The 18,713-nt window shown below is 54.7% G+C and overlaps 1 protein-coding gene across 4 annotated transcripts; it reads left to right on the forward strand.

Moving 5' to 3' along the window:
• The first annotated feature begins 409 nt into the window (after window positions 1-409).
• Window positions 410-14,308, forward strand: LOC133514813 (axin-2-like). Of its 4 annotated transcripts, none has more exons than XM_061846797.1 (11): window positions 410-550; window positions 1,343-2,221; window positions 3,861-3,986; window positions 6,180-6,282; window positions 7,778-7,894; window positions 8,001-8,482; window positions 8,722-8,895; window positions 9,147-9,377; window positions 9,448-9,585; window positions 10,060-10,203; window positions 13,218-14,308. In XM_061846797.1, exons 2-11 carry the CDS (start codon window positions 1,452-1,454, stop codon window positions 13,342-13,344), a joined length of 2,412 nt encoding a protein of 803 aa, XP_061702781.1. In that variant the 5' UTR covers window positions 410-550; window positions 1,343-1,451; the 3' UTR covers window positions 13,345-14,308. The 4 variants fall into 4 exon arrangements, with proteins under 4 accessions (XP_061702781.1, XP_061702778.1, XP_061702779.1 ...); XM_061846794.1 differs by having other exon boundaries at window positions 7,778-7,918; window positions 13,218-14,307; XM_061846795.1 differs by having other exon boundaries at window positions 7,778-7,918; window positions 9,150-9,377; window positions 13,218-14,307.
• The last annotated feature ends 4,405 nt before the right edge of the window (window positions 14,309-18,713 follow it).

Below are 18,713 nucleotides of genomic sequence, written 5' to 3' on the forward strand. Positions count from 1 at the left end.
GGACGAGGGCCACGCGCGTCCATCGCGGGTGAGCCCACGCGAGGAGCCCCCTCCCCTCGGCGGACGTTTGCGCGGCCTCGCCGGGGGCCGCGCGCCACGCAAGCGGACCGGGCCGGCCGCGGCTTGTTATGTAGCTTCCAGGACCTGCCGGTCGGCTCCCCGCTTTGAAGTGCGGCGGCGGCAAAGAAAAAGAGGAAGAGGAGGAGGAAGAAGAGGAGGAGGAGGAGGAGGAGGAGAAGAAGAAGAAGAAGAGCCGCAAACACACAAACACTTGCGCCATAGCAGCCCGAAAGGCAAAGACGAGGACGACGAGGAGGACGAGGAGGAGGAGACTGGAGACGACGAGGACGAGGACGAGGAGGCGGGCGCCGTTTTTTCTGGCCCCTTTCTCGCCTTGTGAGCATTTTTCCCTCCCCGCCGAAGCGCGGACGGACGAACGGACTCGGAAGCGGAGCGAGGACAGCTCGCGGATTTACAAAAAAGTGCCACCGGATCCGGTTCGGGACGCTCCTCGGTGGCTTTGTGGGAGCGCGTCTGCGGGGGCTCCATGGTAAGTTTTTTTTTTTTTTTTTTTTTTTTGGGGGGGGGGGTGGCTGCTTGTCTTTGATGTGCCGCGAACTCCGCTTTGAAGTTTCCTCGGAGCCGCCCGGGGAGGAGGCGGCCGCTTTTCTTTCGCGACATTTCCACCCCGAAGCAGATCTGTGGGACTTTTTACACGCAGTTGGACCTTGAACAGTTGCCAAACACACGCTCGCACTACGAGACGGATTGGGACTCATTTCAGCCGTAGAAACACTGAAGGAAACTGACCGGCGTTCGTGAGTTTTTGGGTTCCCGAATTTGGGCTGAGTTGGCCCCGGGGTCGAGTCTCGCACGTAGTCCCTTTTGTGGCTCGCAACGACGAAGCACGTGTCCCGTTCCTGGCTTCTGACAGCCGAGCTGGAAACGACGTCGTCTCGATTCCGGACGTCCAGGTCGTCGCGTTCTCAACACATCGACGCCAACTCAGAGGGAATCTTCACGTTGTTTTAGCGAGACCTTTCCCGGTCTTCTTTGGTGTGCGCTCCAAGACCGGATTCGATTGGACCGGCTCTAAGGCTGACTTTGAGGATGCGGAGTGGCCCCTCCAGGTGAATTGTTAGTTGATGAAAGCCAAAAGAAAATCTGACATCTCTTATCACGCGTTTATGGAATGGAGCTGCTGAATCTGTCCCGTACTTTTGTTTGTTTTTTTTTTTTTTTCGGTCAAAGTTGTCTGGGCATTCGGGTGTTTAAAAAAAAAAAAAAAAAAAAGTCTCCCTTTTGGATCAGGCTTTGACGAGATGAATACTTTGTGTTGTAGAGTGAAGACGGGCTGCCTCAGAGAAGCTCTCTGCTGACATAAGGCGGAACCGCACAGCAACACGCGCTCGCCGCCGGCAAGGCGTCTTCTCCCGCCGCCCCCGAGAGCCATGAGCCGGCCGCCCGTGGACCACGTCGCCGGCAGTTTCCGAGAAGATGCTCCTCGGCCCCCGGTGCCCGGGGAGGAGGGCGAGGCGCCCCGCCGCCCCTGCAAACGCGCCGCCATGAAACCCGAGCCCGCCAAATCCCTCGCGCCGGGCCCCTCCGCCGGGAGGAACCAGGACGGCCTCGGGGAGCCCGAGGGCAGCGCCTCCCCGGACTCGCCGCTCTCGCGCTGGACCAAATCTCTGCATTCTCTCCTCGGGGACCAGGACGGCGCCCTCCTCTTTCGGACATTCCTGGAGGCGGAGAAGTGCGGCGACGCCTTGGACTTTTGGTTCGCCTGCAACGGCTTCCGGCAGATGGACCTGAAGGATACCAAAACGCAGCGGGTGGCCAAAGCCATTTACAAGCGCTACATCGAAAACGACGGCGTGGTCGCCGAGCGGCTCAAGCCCGCCACCAAGACCTTCATCCGGGACAACATCAAGAAGCAGCACGTCGACTCGGCCATGTTCGACCAGGCGCAGACGGAGATCCAGACCGACATGGAGGAGAACGCTTACCGGCTGTTCCTGTCGTCCGACGTTTTCGTCAAGTTCGTGAGGAGCGGCGGGGAGAACCCCAACCACGTCAACGCCGACGGGCTGAGCGACCTGCGGCTCGTGTGCGGATACCTGCCCACGCTCAACGAAGAGGAGGAGTGGGCTTTGGATTTCAAGAGCAGAACGGCCGCCCGCCTGCCGCTCAAGACGCCGGAGGTGACGGAGAGGGGCTACGGGTAAGACTCCAAAATTTCCACATCCGCAGCCGTGCCGGCATTCTCTCCCGAGTGCCGATGGCGTGAGCGCCTTCCACGCGTAGGATTCCAACGAGCAGAGCGACAGGTCATTGTGAGCGGCGACCTTTCTTTCAACCCAAATGACGACTGTCCAAATGTGTCCGACGGCGCCGACTGTCCTCCTCGCCGTGCTTGTTTTAGCCTCAAGTGTTGGCGGCCGGGATCTCACGAGTACCCGGTACCGGTCCGGCCCGGCCCGCCTGATAGCGTTAGCTGCTGTCAGCACTCGCCCGTTCCTACATTTTGAATGTGGAATATGAAATGTTGAGTTTGGAGACTGGAGGACAACTTGGAACTTGTCCACTCCTGTTGTTTGCCCCATCACCGTCCCGATCGAGCCCCAGCAGCAGCCGCCAGATTTCTGGTGTTGGGGGCCAGCGGGTCTAGGCAGGGGTGGGGGGGGCGGATCATCTTCCGCCGGGAAAAGTTCACGGGCCGGGCGGTCTTCCCGATGACCGCGCCGTCGCGCTGACCTTGACGCGTCCTGGCAGGGTCGGATGCGTCACAGGATTCTGCAAGTGATCTCCGGGGGAACGACGACGATGATGTCATCGCCCCCTTTTTTTTTTTTTTTCCCGGCCTTTTGTCTTGAGCGCACGCAAAGGCGTCTTTACAAGCTCATAAAGAAAAGATCATCTGCCGGCGGGTCAAGTGATCTGCAAACTTGAACGACACGTAAAATGACGAGCGGTAGGGACGGTCGGCCTTTGTGAAGCGCCGTTTGTCAGCTTTTGGGCTTAACTCGACCCGGCGGGTTCTCTTTTTTTTTTTTCATCCCCCCAACCCCAACCGACCCCAACCGACCCCTCACTCCCGTCGCCGTCGTCCTCCAGATCCAAAACATGTGGAAGCCATTTCTCCCTTCTCCCCATCTCTTTGCATCTTCTCATCTGACTCTTTGAAAAGTCAAAACAAACCCAAGCGGCGGCAGCTCCAGTTGAGAATGGGAAGGGCCCCCCCCCCCCGCGCGCCCCCCCGCAGCCCTCTCTTCTTCCCTCTTTCTTGTTTGCGTCAAATCTCCTCTGATTCCCTCCTCCTTTCTCCACTTGTATCCCTTTTCTTTCTTTTGAGAAGTCAAGGATGCATTTGGAGCGAAAGTGAGGGGAAAGGAGCTGAAAAGGGGAGGAGGAACGAGGGCGGGGGTGGCTTAGTGCCCCTCTTGAAATAAAGCGAGGGAGGAGAAAGGATAAATGAGAGGGGAAGAATGCGAGGCCAGCTGTGTTAAATACCTGACTCTTTGCAAGGCGCTCTGAAGGTCGAGCCCGGAGCTGGCCGGGGGCCCGGCCCCCCCCACCCCCACGACCCCTCCCTCGCGTCCGCTCGCTAGTTCTTTCCCGGCCGCTAACCGAGCGAGCGAGGATGCGTGCGCAGCGGGACGTCGCCGCCGAGGAAAACGTGAGCGCCGCTGATGGAAGTGAAAAAAGTGAAAAGCTGCGACGTAGGAAACGAACGAGGGGAAACTTTGCCCAGTGCGCTTGAATGTGAATTTCGGGGGGGGGGGGGGGGGGCGAGCCGGCACACGGTCCCGCGTCGCAAGTACGAGCGCCGCCAAGCAGATGTTTGTGGCTGCCACTTTCAGGTGGTCCAGAGGAGGCGACCTGGTGTGCCGCGTGGGATCCTTGGCGCCCGCCAGCAGCACCAACGACAGCGAAGTGTCCGGCGACGCCCTCACGGACGACAACGCGTCGGTGGCGGACAGCGGAGTGTAAGTCAACGCAAGAACTTCTTGGGTCGGGTCGGCCTCGTGAGGCCCGTCGGGCTTTCGTGTCGCAGTTTCGTCGCGGATGACCCGCCAAATAAATTTTTTTTTTTTGCGATGGCCCTTTGCTACTTTGTTTATTTTTACAAATTAAAACCCAAAGTGTTCAGAAAAATAGCTTCAACCTTCGCAATGCAATAATAAAATATGAATACATGGTTTTGCACCTTTGACCCGTTTGAGTGGCTGTCACGTGTCCGTTCTGTTCAGTTCTGTTCACGGCTTGCAATATTTGCACATGTACTCCGGTGCTCTGCCATCGTTGTCGTAAAGGTGTTAAACTCAGTTTTGATATTGAAAGTTGTCAGTTAGTAAATTGTTAGTAACGCACGAGTAATAACGTGGAGACAAATATTGTAATGTCGACGGATAAAAAGCTTTCAATCAACAAAGGAAGAATGCGCGAGTTTTGTCGGACTTTTTCATGATGTCACAAAACAGAAGACAAAGCCAGAGGCGGCGCGGCGAACGCTGCCATTTGGGTCACGTTCAAGACGCGCGATCAACAAGCGGCTGGCTGGGATCTCGCTCTCAATTCCGATGATAATTGCCCAACGGAACCGTCGTGCGTACGTGCCGGCGGCCTCGTTCCTCCGAGGGATTACTCAGCGCGGTGACGCGTCGCGGAAGTGCCGAGAGGTCGTCGGGTCGCGCCGGCGCGCTCGCTCGAGGCCCGCGGCGCCGCGTTGGGGCGGAACGTCGCGATGGAGCCGACGGGAGCGGGGGTCAAAACGGACGAGACTCGCGGGGGTGCGCTCCTCTACTTATGTGCAGCGTCGTGTCGCAGCTTCAAAGACTGCGGAGCTCGGATTGTGTTTGTCTGTACTTTGCTCTGAACGGTGACCCCCCCCCCCCCCCCAAACCCCCACCAAAAAAAAAAAAAATCACGTCGTCCACTCCCGTTCCCGGTTTAATGGGCCCGCAAACGTGCGAATCCCGTGCACGGATAGAGAAGTCAACAGAAAAGAAGTGGGGGGGGGGGCCTGCAGGAGAGGACGCAGTTGGGTGGGAAGAGAAAGAGCGGCGGAGGGGGAATTTCTGCTTATATCTTATTTATGGATTTGCTTGGACGCTGGGGAATGCAGCTGCGCGCAGACTTCAAACATTACCTTATCTTACAAACCAGCCTTTTGATGTGCGGAGATCAGAGGCAGCGCTTGCCAAATGAAGATTGGGGAGGGGGGCCGGGGGGGCTTTTGCGCATGACTGTGGCGTTTCAAAGCTAAAGTAGAAAAGCGCCGCTCAAGTCGGGCTCGGTCACCAGGAAACGGAATTCTGGCGCACTTTGGCGCTGTCAAACGTTCGGTGGCGTGCGTCGACGCGGTCGGCCCCTCCCTCAGAAAAAGCGTCACCCAGGTGAGCGACTCTCACGTCTGGCGCGCAAACTTTCCTTTGGCAAGCGCCGAGAACAGAATGTGATCATCTCGTTGGATTGTCGGAAGGAAAATGGAAAGGGCGTGCTCAAAAACCACTTTGGTGTCGCCGAGGATCCGTTTCGGGCCAAGTTGTGCGCTTTGCTGGGTCGCCGACGTTTCCCGTGTTGTGTTGGGCAGAATGAGCCGCGTGGATCCCAGCTCGACTCCTCCTCGTGGCGGTCTTAAAGAGCAACCATAAACGTACGGAAACCAAAATCAACCGCCGTACGCCCCCCCGACCAACTCCCAAAGTTGCGCCTCCATCCTGCTTTTGATGCATCTGTTGGATTTTCAGAATGCATTTCTTCAGTGTCACGTGACTTCTATTTCTCTTCATTCAAATCGCGAATCATATCAAAAGCATATCTTAAATCTGTTGGATCGTTACAGTCGCCCCTTCACGACTTTTACCGGTTTCAGCCCAGCTTGGCATCAAAATAAATGCCAAAAGGCATCAGTGGGCGTTTGTTGTCATTTTTTCCAAGTTCAGCGGCGGGTTCAAAGTGTTGCCCCGCGACGATCGTGTGACACTTTTAGCGGACGCTTCCGCCAAGATTCAAATTGACGTCATCACGGCTAACTGAACTCTGTTGGAAGACGGCCATCGCTTAGCAGTTTATTCCTTTTAAGATGAGAGCGGCCGTCTTCCACGATGGCTGTTTTGATCTCTGAATTGGTCTGACAATGACAAATTATGATACGGGCCTGTGTGATGTTTTTTCAGCGATGCCGTCCCTCCGTACAAACTGAGCTCCAAGAAGCTGCTTCAGCGGGAGATGCAGCGCAACGTGCGGATGAACAGCCAAGCGTCCCTGCCCGCCTTCCCCGTAAGTACATCGACACGCACGCAAAAAAAACTGCGCACGTTCGAGACCCTTTCAAGCCGGTCGTGCGCCGCCGTTTCCGTCGCAAACTCCGCGCGGCAGTTCAACAACGCCGGCCAAGATCTGAGCGGAAACGTCAAAAGAGTTGGCAACCCCCCACGAGCCCTCTCGCTCGCTACCTTTGGTGTGTCGTCCCCCCCCCCCGTTAGGGTTCCTTGAAGTCTGCGGGGGGGGGGGGGGTCCCCTCCTCCTCTCTAAGCTGTTTATCGCCACCGTGCTCACAACTTCCCCCGACCGGTGATGCAAATCTGGAGACGGGGCGAGGGAAGGAAGATCTTCTGCCGCTTTATCCCGAGGGCTCCGAAACGAGCCCGGCGAAAACACAAAGCTACTCAGCGGCGCCGCTTTGATCCGAGGATGAATGGAGCACGCGCGCAGGAAAGTGACAACTTCCAACCGAGCTGACCCCCTTTTCGGGGGGGGGGGGGGGGGGGACTTTGAGCGTGTCATGTGAGCTCTCAGTGGGTCAAAGGGGACTTGCTAGCTTAAGGCTAACTTGAGGTTTTGCAGTTTGGAATAAACATTGAAAGAAGTTCCCACCCGGTGAAAATAAACTCGGCGTAACCTCGAGTTTCGTCACCGTTTTGACACGCGGCATTTTTTGGGGGAGCCGAGATTCGCAGATTGGCTCCGGCAAGTCGTCTCCGTCTGCGCTGCTCCCGCCTTTGCGTTCGTTTCACTTTTTTCGCCTTGTTGTTGTTTCCCCGTCTGATTTTTTGGCGACGGCTGCCGTTCCCTGGGTGCCGCACGCAGCCTCGGGCTCCGTCGGAACGTTTCTTTTGCTCACTTTTTTTTTTTTTTTTTTTTTCCGCTCTCCTCCCCTTCATCTCTACTACAAAGGGATGGGTGAAAACAAAAAAGAGAGAGAGAGAGAGCCTCAGTGCAAAAAAATGCAAATAATTTAATATGTGCACACGTGTGTGTGTGTGTGTGTATTCTGTCACTTTGGTAGCTCAAAGCTGCCCAGTGTGTGACGGTGGGCGGTGGGCGGGGGGCGGGGGGGGGATACATTATCCCAACCTTTCTGATCTTCCATCCTTTTTTGTGGCTCCTTTGCTCTCTTCACGTTCCTTTTCTCTGCCCTCCTGCGCTCATCTTTGCATCTGCGGCTGTTTTTAATCCCTCATCCGCGCTCCCTGGAGTTCTCTCCTACCCCCTGTCGACGTGTGCCTGTTTTATTTTGAAATGTAAAGTGACTGCTTCCCATCTATCTCCGCCCCGCACACGCACGCGGCCATCGCCTCGTCCCGCCTCTCGCTGCGTTTTTGATTTTTGACGGGGGGGCTCTTTGAAGTGCGATAGACGGCTGAGGGAACCCACGCAGTGTGAGCCCCCCCACCCCCATTTTTTTTTTTAATATATAAATAAAGGATAGGACGGCCGCGCGTAGCCTTCCGCGACGGGAGGCCCGGCTAAACTATTTTGCTTGTCCCCGCAGCGCACCCGCTGCCCTCCCCGGGAAGGCGTCCCGGTGGAGCCGGCGAAGTTTGCGGCCCAGCTGATCTCGCGCCTGGAGAGCCTGAAGAGGGAGCAGGACACCCTCGGCTCTCTGGAGGTGAGGCTGCAGCAGATCCAGGAGGTCGGTGTGCTTCTCAGCGGACCAAAGGACACCTCAGGTGTTCTGTCGTCCTCCGGCATTGAGAGTTTCTGCTTGTCGCCAGGAGGAAGAACGGGAGGACGGCGAGACGGTGGGAAGCGCTCGGCACCCGCTGAGCCTCCTCCCCGGCTCCTCGGAGGAGGACCCCCAGGCCATCCTGGACGAGCACCTCTCGCGTGTGCTGAAGACCCCCGTTTGCCGGTCCCCCACCGTCGTCTGGCACTCGCCCCGCTCCTGCTCACCGGAGCGTCGGCCCTTCGCCCGGCCGGGGTTCGGACTCAAGGGTTCCCCGTCCGGTCCCGACCGAGGGGCCTTCGCGCTCGCCCTGGGCGTGGGCAGGCAGAGCGCCAAGCACACCCACCACCACTACATCCACCACCACGCCGGCCCCAAGACCAGGGAGCAGTTCGAGAGGGAGGCGGCTCTCCGGGTGCGCGCCCTCTGCCCCTCCGGTCGTGGCGACAGCGCCCCCTGCCAGCCTTGCCCGCGTAGCCGCAGCCTGGGCCGCGAGATGTGCGGCGCCGTCTCCGCCGACTCCGGCGTGGGGTCAGTTCCTCGTTTATTTCCTCCTCCTTTTGTCATGATCCCTTGAGGGCAGAGTGCTAAAAGATTTGGTCAACAAAAAGCTTTCCAGACAAATACAAATTTGAAATAGAATGTAAACACATTTTTTTTCCTTCTGAGCCGCGCTGTCTCGCTTGCGCGTGTCTAAAGCCCCGACCGCCTTGTCGAGCGTGTCGATTTGTTGAGGGCGTCGACGTAAACCTTGTCGACGTTGCCCGCAGGCGTTCCAGCTCTCTGTCCAGACGGGCGTGTCGCCCGGGCGTCGAGGAGGGCGCGTCGGAGAGGTGCACGGAGGAGCGCGGCCCCGTCCGGCCGCCCGGCGACGCGGCGGACCCGGCTCAGAACGTCTTGCGGTGGATCCTGGAAAGCAAGCGGCAAGGCAGGCACAAGTCGAGGTGAGCGCAGCCTTGGACGGGGTGTCCGCTCGGGGATGAGCTTAGAAACGACGTTCGTGAAGATGATGAACTTTGTCGGGGGCGACTTGCATAACGACTGCCTGTTCGTGTTTGCGTATGCGACCTTGCTTAGGCAGAAACGTGTTTGCATTTGACCGCTTGCATGCTTTTCATCGTTTTTTTTTTTTTTTTTTTTTTTTGCACGGCCTTTTTCGCTCGTCCGTGTGCTCAATTCATCGATTCCTTTGCAGCAGCAGCAGCAGCAGCCAAAGCGGCAAAAAGACTTTGGAAGGTTCGGCGACCCAAAGCCACACGTGGGGCGGCGGCGGAAACTGCCTTCACCTTCGCGGCCACCAGCCGTCCCAGCCCTTCATCCAAGACCCCGCCATGCCCCCCCTGCCCCCTCCAAACACTTTGGCCCAGCTGGAGGAGGCGTGCCGCCGACTGGAGGAGGTCTCCACCGCCAAGACCTCCAAGCAAAGGTACAATTTGCTTCCCAAGACGTCCGTCGGGCTCCCCTTCTCGGGTTGATGATCGCGGCGCTCTCTGCAGGCATTCGCTGTCCGGCCTCCAGCGGGACAAGAGCCACCTGGTGCCTGCGCAGAGCGGCGGGTCCGCCCCCGCGTCGCCTGCCGTCCCGAACCTCGCCCCCGCCCCCGCCCCCGCCGCCCTCTGCCGTCATTCAGACGAGTATGTCGTGTCATTTGCGCCGTCGAAAACCTTCCGCGATGATTCACGCGCGTGCCCTCACTCAGCGGAGGAGGAGACACCCCCCACCCCCCCACACACACCCCCCACTTATTTTTGCGTCACACTTTTATTAATCTGGAGCTGGTCTGCACCCGGCCGAGATGCGGCTTTCGTTGGCGTGCGTCATTTTTACTGGCCGTCCTTCAGCGAGCCGCCGGTTGGCCGGTCCGAGCGGAGCTCAGCAAAGAGGCCGTTCCTCTGAAGTGGGCCTACAAAGCCTTGGACCGAGCTGAAGGGGAATTGACAACGCTGTGGGCCCCCCACCCCTTTCGTTGTGCCCCCGCACGCACACACGGGAGCTCCCGATTCTGGGCAGTGCCGGCTGTCGAGTTTTTCTTGAGCCACTTTGTTCTCGAGAGGTTGTTCCTCGAAGCTCCTCCTCACGCCGTTTGTGTCCGTCTCGACGTTTGACAGCGCGGCGGAGTGTCGGAAAGGCGGCGAGACGGTGGTGACGTACTTCTTCTGCGGGGAGGAGATCCCCTACCGGAGGACCATGAAGAGCCACAGTCTCACCCTCGGCCACTTCAAGGAGCAGCTGCGCAAGAGGGGATCTTACAGGTGGGGCCCGTCGCGTGTTCAAAAGTTGCCGTTTCGAGCTTTTCGACCGCACTTCGGGGCGTGGGGGGGCCATCTTTGACGGCACCGCTAGTGCTCCACTCCGCTGTCATCCAAAAATTGCGCTTTGGGGATTTTTGGGTTATTTTGAAGGAAATTGCAACTGAAAATCAACCGATGAGGTTACTTTTTTTTGGTCATCGTCGCATCAGTTCAGCAGCAAGTGTCCCCCCGCGCTGCGTATTATTTACAAACATTATGAAATGATTTCGTCAGCACTGTCAGATCATTCATTCTCAGCCTGGCGACACGTGAGGCGCAAATCAACAGTTGCCGCGGCGGCGGGCCCGAACGGGGCAGCCTCAACTCCAACCCAACCCACTGCCGAAATATTAATATGATAACAACATAAGAGTTCCCGGCGCCACAATTGGCTAACGACTCCGAGAAAAGACAAATAACGCCGAGTCAGCATTTTTGTTTGGGGCAAGGACCAGAACTCGGGGGCACAGATTTGGATTGACGGGAGACTTCAAAAGTTATCCATGTCGGATGGGTGAAACGTCAGCAGTATCGAGTTTAGCGTACGAGCTGATGTTTGTCCATTTAAAGCGTGAATATTGATCACGTCTGCTGAGCCACTTGAGGCTCGTTTGTCCTCGCTGAGTTTATTATGCTTGAATCTACGTGGAGGGGCGGCGTGGCTTCGGATTCTGGCCCGCATGCGCGCTTGCGTTTCGCGGGGGGGGGGTCGGGGTTAGCGGGAGAACTTAAACTGCTGCGATTTCGGTCCCATCTGGTATTGATTTCCATGCTAAGGCACACTTAATACGCCGCTTTGAAGCCTCGGCCGCTTTCATTTCAACCAACAAAGACTCACAAATGGCCAGCATGCAAATGTTTCACGGGGGGGGGGGGGGCTTTCGTCCTCCTCCTCTCTTTTCGGCTGTCATGTGTGCACATTTGTGCTCGCGCAATGTTTACACAAGTTGCAATCTTTCCTTTGGGTTTGGGGGCGGAGGGTGGGCGTCTCCGGGTCCGTTGCGTGGGCCACGTTAGCGGACTTTGGTTCTTTTCGAGACAAAGTCATCGAGCGCTCTTTGTCGCCGCCCCCGCTGGCCCCCGAGAGAAGCGCGACGTCAAGACGAGCGTTCCTCATGGCAGAAATGCGGCGGAGCGACGGCATCCGGGGGCAACGGTCGCGGCGACGGGCACGCCTTCCCCCGTTCTTCCTTTCCCTCTGGCTCGCTGTCTCTACTTCCTGTGTCGCAGCGTCCGCATTTTTTTTTTTTTTTTTGCGGGGCTGGGGGCAGAGAATGCGAATGAGTTGGGTCATTTCTTCAGCGTGGCAGCGGTTCAACAAAGAACAGTAATGCTGCGCCCTGCCAGACGATATTGGTGCCAGATGTCAGAGCGAAGGAAGGAAAAGAGAAGCGGGGGGGGGGGGGGGGTGCAGATGTAGCCACATAAAACGTGTTCCAGTGGAAATTCCGGCTCGCCGGACGTTTCTCGCCAGCTCGAAAGCTTTTGATGATTCCTCTTGAAAGAACAGAAAGACATAAGGTTGAATCATTATTTTGGTCTCAATTCTCGTCCGTCTTCTGTCATCAACACGTCGACGCCTCCTCCGCGTTCCCACGTCGCTGCTTTTCATTAATGGCCACCCGCGTGCTCATTGGCCCACGCGGAGCCCGCCTCCCGCCCGCAAAACACCCTCGCCCGGGTTTTTCTCAGGACGAGACTTTTAAAGGAATTGTGTGTTCTCATTAAAAAAAATAAATGCGCGCAGATGAACACACCCACATAACAGCTAATCACAGCATTTTTCCACAACATCGTTAATGGTTGAATTTGGCATGAGCCCCCCTCGCCCCCCGCTGCTTTCTCTTCCTCCAAAACGAGGATGGTGGCGGCTTACATCATTAATGAAGTCATGGCACACATGAACCGGGCCTGCCCCCGCCCCCGCCCCCACTCGCAAACTTTGTTGATGGCCCAAAGAGAACTCGTCCATGTTTTTGGTGCGGATTTGGGAGAAACTGAGAGGCCGGCTTGGTCCGCTCACGACGCATCAGTACATGTTCTACACCGGGAATATGGATTACATGCCGGGCGATGACCCAAAGAGTTTTCGTCTCGGTGAGTCTTTACAGCGCGAATATCACTCATGACCAAAACAGAGGTTCTCGATTTTTCAAGACTTTCGAGTGGCGAACTAGTTTGTGCAGCGGCGTAAAAATACGCATCGATGTAGGAGTTTGTTCAGCAATTATGATGTCAGAGGCGTGGGGCAACGCGGTTCTGACATCACTTCTGTCTCCCGTCGGTTAGCGATCAGCCGCGGCCTCTTCTGACTCACGTACAAACTCGAGAAAAAGTTCTGCCGTCGTCATCGTAGGAAACAAACACCATCAGAATCAGCGCTGCCCACGCATGAATCGTAGTGTTAGCTGTTAGCACAAGATGCTAACTAGCCAAAGTGACCCCCAAGACTGGAACAAATGCAGCTTGTTTAATTTGGACCTTTGTCCAGTTCCAAGGTGGTTCTGTTACTTTGTGATGGCTCCACTACAGCAAACGTTTGACCAGCAAGCTTGACAACACCTGTGAGGCGGAGTCACGTGGAAGGTCAAGTCGCGGTGCGCTTGGACGCTCTTTTTTTGTGTCGATATTCACTCGTAGAATCACTTGTTCCTTTGAATTGCACGTGTGCAACTAACTATTGATTATTTTTCCAAATACCGTCACACATTTCAAAAGTGGAGAAACGGCGTAGTTTTTTTTTTTTTACCAGATTAAAATCTGAATGCAGTCAGTAGTTACATGAAAGGCATTTGTCGAGCCGAAATAGGAAGCAATCAAAAGGAAAGCGGCAAGCGCTCCGCCAACGAGCGACCGCGACCGCTCGGGGTCCTTGTTTATTTGGAACCCGAGACCCGGGACCCGGTGCGTCAGGAAAGCCGCAAAGGAGAGCTTCCGCGTCCCGACCATCATTTCTTGTCTTGCGTTTGCGGCAGGTACTATTTCAAGAAGGCCAGCGACGAGTTTGAGTGCGGCGCCGTTTTCGAGGAAGTGTCGGACGACGGCTCCTTGCTCCCCACCTACGAAGGCAAGATCCTGGGCAAGGTGGAGAGGATGGACTGAGACGACGACGGCGGCGGCGGCGGCGGGTCCGACGAAGGACGACCCGGCCAGTTTTCTCGAGAGAACTCGACGGTTCGGACCGTGAAGCTGAATGAGCGCTCGGCAGACGGGCCGACCCGACCCCGCCCCCAGTGACGCTTGTGACGTAGCGTAAAAAAAATCTCTCTTGGTATTTATTGAAGACGGCGCCACAACGGACACTTCCATGGACATGCTGCTTGAAGATGGCCACCAAAAGGAGGAAACGTTTTTTTTTTTTTTTTTTTTTTTTCCATTCCTCTGTGGTCATCACTTCTTCAAGGAAATTCTCTGCAAACTTCACAAATACCTCTGGTGTTTCATGAGGGCCAATCCCAGATTTACTACTGCAGTGCTACTTGTGCCCCCCCCCCCCCCACCCAACGACCCCCGAGAGTCACTTTTAACTGATTGAATTCGCCTCTCTGGGACATGCCTTGATCCATCTGCTCGCAGTGCCTTTGTTTGAGTGGCGCAGGCGTTGCACAAATAGCCTTCGCGTCCACACAAAGAGAACCCCCCCCCCCCCCCCCCAAAAAAAAAGCGTTTACATCCCGAAGAATATTGACCGACAGAAGCTCTCGAAGATGCTCCCCAAATGCGAGTCTGCACGACGACGCCGTACACGTCATGTAGTTTTGGGATGGAGTACAGCAGCTGTGCTTACATGGATTCTTGCCGTGTTTGACCCCGTTTTAAGGGGTCCCCGTTACTCCCTTGGTTTTCGCAAGGGGCCTTTAAAAAAAAAAAAAAAAAAACTAAAGATATTTTTATGCATTTTTATCCGTATCTTATTACATTAACCGTTTATGTTTTATAATATTTTACATGGCTTCCTCGGCTCCACTTAAAACTGTAAATTATGCGTTCTATAGAGCTCGGTACTTTAATTATTGTAATTATGAAGAGATGTAGCCTTTATTAAAATGTTCTATTTTTGAAATGAGCAAAGGGCTTGCGATGGTTTTCTCGGGGTGTGGACTTTACGGCATTTAATTGGAACGCGCGCGGCGAACTTCAACGCGCATCCACCCCCGCCGCGGCGAGCGCCACTCGGCGGATCCTCGCTGGAGAAATCTCCGACAGATTTGCATCCATTATCAGCTCTTAATTTACTCCCTGTTGGAAATTAAAGCGCCTTGCATTAATTTGGCCGCCAGAGCCCGGCTGTGTTTTCAAGTGTAAGCCAAGCGCGGATCTTAAAGTGCACGCTAATGAGACCGTTAGGAAGGCGCAACATGCCATTTACACGCTCAAGCGTTTGGCCTCCCGTGGCAATGTTTTTGTCCCCCCCCAAACTTGTTTGACCTTGCAACGTTTACATCGGGCGCGACGTCACTCGCTGAAACGAGGTGGCGTCGCCGGGTAAACAAACAACACGTTACTAGGTTAATAGCGACTTCCTGTCTCGGGGCTCGGGCGCACCGCATCCATTCGGCACAAAACGTGTAATTACGGCGGCTTGCAAATATGTAATTTTGATTTCAGAAATAGCCGGCTATAAACGCCGCCGTGATGTCGTCCGTAGCAAATGCGTAAATAGGGAATTTTTCCGTCTTATTTTTAGCCTGAGATTCAAATCCGCGCCCACTCGCATCCGGGTCCACAAAAATAGCAAAGCGCCACGTGGGAGTCGGTGACAACACGAGGATTCGAAAGGCGCTTCTGTGGCGCAACGTGCTGCGGTCACATGAAAAATGATTTTGCTCACTCGCCTCTCGTATTGTGGGTTGTTTATTTTGCTGTTTTGTTTTCCGCCTTGATTTACTGCCCCCCTTTCAGAAGTATTGAAAGGGCAAGGTCGCTTTCCTGTGATGTTTTTTTTTTTTTTTTTCAGATCAAAAGATGAATATGAGACAAAAGTTCAGAACTGTTGCTGTTAACTCTGCACGGAGCAGTTTTTTTTTTTTTTTTTGGAACAAACCTCATGCGTTTTTCTAGCTACTCGGGCGTGTTAAGTTTTTAAACATTAAATAGCGCTTTGAGTTTCACACGCGAAAAGTGCATTTGCTGTTCTGCAAACATGAAGACCAGACCACGGGAGAAAACGCACACCGTTTTGTAGCCGGGCAGGTGGGGAAACTGGATCAGAACTGTGAGGTGGATGTGACGACCTCCACCGCGGTGCCCAATCCTGAACTTTTGTCTCATATTCATCTATTGCTCTTAAAAAAAAAAAAAAAATACTTTTGGAGGGGACTGTTTCAATATTTTGGTTGCCGAAAAGTGAGGCAGAATTGCGGCTCACGAAGGGGGCTGTCGTGTGCATTCCAACAAAGGATATGAATAATTTTGGACAAGGAAGAAAAAGAAATCAAACGGCTTCTTTTGAATGGGACACAATGCCACTGAGTCTTTGATCAGGTTCCCGCTTCATATCCAGCTGAAGATATGCGTCATGTCGGTCTTAACTGAATTCGCCCCACCGCTCCCCTCAAGATCAGAGCGTTTGCAACGCCATCATCCAGCGTAAATATGTAACAGCTCTCCGAGCCAACGTCTGGCATGCGCGCCCCCCTCCCTCCTTTTTCAAGTAGCGTGGCTTTCATATTGAAAGGCCATCATGATATTGTTCAAATAGCATTTGGGGCCTCCTTTCATCAGGAAAGGTCAGCGCATACACTTGAAGGCCACCCTTTGGACTCCTCACAAGCGCTTGCTCAGCGCCGGTCCTCAGTCAGGAGGACCTTGTGAACGCCTCTTTTGTGTCGGCGCCTATTTTAGATTGACTTTTCTTTTTTTTTTTCCTTTTTCTTTTTGAAGGGCCACGCACTTGGTTGGACAACGACACGTTCGGGGGGGGGGGGGAGAAGAAGAAAGGCTCCCGTTTTTACATTTTGGAGGCATCTAAAGAGGACTTGACAATTGCTGGCTGCTCAACGGTCCGCGGTCTTCACTTTGCTCCAGCGGCCCGTTTTCTCGCCGTCAAAACAAAATTGTCACCTTACCCGGAGGTCACTCCATCTTAAGGGGGACACGAAATTCATTGGGGGGGGGGGGGGTCAACAACAAACTGTACCCTTCCTATTTTTGCACATCCTGTAGTCGACCCTGTCGGCAAACGCTGACCGTCATCGTGTGAAACCAACAGCAAATATGAGCAGCCCACCAAAGTTCAAGCAATGACAAACTAGCCACAAAATACTTCAGGGTTCAGTTTATGAGAATATTTTGTTTGTTCGCAAGCCGGTGGCTTCGGGTTAGTTCTCTCTCGTGTGAATATTTTGCGGCATCTGTGGCTTTGTTTTCTGGCCGTTGCTTCGCGCAGCGGGGCAAAGTTCTGCTGGAGCACCAAAGGGCAATCCCCAGACTTTTCCCACAACCAATTGTCCATTCCTCGATTCAAGCTGGAAGACTCGCGCTTGTGTGACAGCTTTGATGTTTATTTTTTATTTTTTTTTTTTTTTTTCTTAATTTTTGGGGGGGGTCTTCCGATGGGCCGGGGGCCCAGGCTGTCGTGGGACTTCTGTCAGGGGTTGTGATGGTGATTGGGATTTACGACTGAAAACAAAAGGATGGCCCAAGTCCAGTTTTTTATGTTGACCTTGGGTTGGCTTTTTCTGCTCAGTCGATGATTTGTAAAATCAACCGTGACGCACGACCAGCGATTTTCCTGTGTAAAAAGCGGGTCTCCTGCTGCTTTGTAGCGAAAGCAATGTTGTTGCGCGACATACATCAACGTAGACGACCCTGACGTCGGGACAGGTGCAATTATTTGCAAGCGGGAAACTTTTGCAGTTGACGGAGGCTACGAACTGACAACCAGTCCAGAGTGTGTTATGCCTTTCGTCCACTTCTTTGATCCTGGAAGGTTAAATGGCAGAATTCGGCAGACAACTCAAGGGCGGATGGCTTCAAGTCCTCCGGCTTCCTAGTCACGCCAATCCTTTCCCTAATTCTCATTTGGTTCCACACCGCAGATCCCAAGGTTAGGAAGAGTTCCCTCTGGACCTTTGGCATTGTTTTGCCTTTTCTGTTTCCATTCTTGCGCGTCAGTCTTCGGTGCCTCGCTACGACTGCGTGCCATCCTGCCGCCGCACGTCGGCATCCTCGCGGTCTATTGTTCCCCGCCGACGCCATTCGGCATCCGCTACCTGCGGTCCGGATCAAAGGCTCCAGCTGTGAACGTCAGCGAGGCGGCAACCTAAACAGGAAGTGGAACCGGGATCACGCACCAGTGGTTTGATTGGCCGGATCGAGGCTTTGACGTCAGCGCGCGATTGTCCTTTTCCAACAAGGGGCTATAGACCATTTCATACTGTTTGTATACAACGGCCTTCGGGGTACTTGTGGGTGGTAGAAAAGAACTGAAATGATATCAAAGACTTGAGGTCACGGCCTCAGGTTTACCCCAAACATTTTATGTTGGGATTCTCCAATGAGAGAAAAACAACAAAAGTCTGAAAGGAAAGGAAAGGAATCCAGTGGAATCCGCGCACGAGGAGGCCAAGAAAATGGGAACAGGTCAGATCCCAAAATACGGTAGCAACTTCGAAAGGGACCGACGAGGCGCACAAACTCGATCGATGGGTTGAAAGCAATGGGATCTGCTCACAGGCATGGAGAAAACGTTTCGTTTGGTTGTCTTTCAGGAATTAAGCAAAACGATGGCTAGCGAGGTGGGGGGAAAAAAGCTCAAGACTCAGAGGAACGCAACAGTCGAGAAAATAGCCTTCAATTTAATCATTCGTCCCTCAGTGAGCATGTGGTCTGAATTGCCAACATTTTGAACTTTTGACTCTTAAATTCCGGCCACCGGCCCATCACCCTCTCAAGAAATTTGTTTCACGAGTTTGCCACTCCGCACATTCAGGTGACAATGGAAGAGCAGAAGGCTCAAATCATCACTTTGCCTTCGTGGAAAGCGGTTACAGCAAAGTTTCTAAACGGTCGCCGTCCGAGGTCGCAGCGTCTCCTGGCCGTCGGGCCCTGACGTGAACCGTCGCCCCGAAAGCAGTCGCGATCCAGCGGAGGCTTCAGATGAGGTCTCGCGAAAACACAACCCGCTGTCGATCCCCACCACTCCACCAGGGCGGGGACGTCGAACGTATGGGCAAGGCAGACTCCCAATTTCGGGACGCGAACCCCTCATTTGCGACGCGGCTCAGCCTCACGAGCCGTCCCACGCAGGCATCATCCCAGACGGCCGTGGGACACCGAGGTCCATCTAGCCAAACGGGGGCCTCATCTGGAACCCGGCCAGGCGTGACCGCGTGACCTGATATTCCTGCGCCTTCGGGCCACGGTTGCGGCTCCTCCTGGGATCAATGCCTCACTTTGACGGCCATTACAGTAGCGGAAAGTTACAAAAAGATAAGATACCGAGACCGGCGCTTCAGAACACTGCAGTC

This window comes from Syngnathoides biaculeatus, chromosome 16 (genome assembly GCF_019802595.1).
Source record: "Syngnathoides biaculeatus isolate LvHL_M chromosome 16, ASM1980259v1, whole genome shotgun sequence".
NCBI classification, from domain to species: Eukaryota; Metazoa; Chordata; class Actinopteri; order Syngnathiformes; family Syngnathidae; genus Syngnathoides; species Syngnathoides biaculeatus.

Excerpts from the sequence above, each read along its gene's own strand:
- LOC133514813 (XM_061846794.1), top strand. The coding sequence starts at position 1,452 with ATGAGCCGGCCGCCCGTGGACCACGTCGCCGGCAGTTTCCGAGAAGAT. Across the intron at positions 2,222-3,860 it reads GTGACGGAGAGGGGCTACGG|GTGGTCCAGAGGAGGCGACC; the intron begins GTAAGACTCCAA and ends TGCCACTTTCAG. Across the intron at positions 6,283-7,777 it reads CGTCCCTGCCCGCCTTCCCC|CGCACCCGCTGCCCTCCCCG; the intron begins GTAAGTACATCG and ends TTGTCCCCGCAG.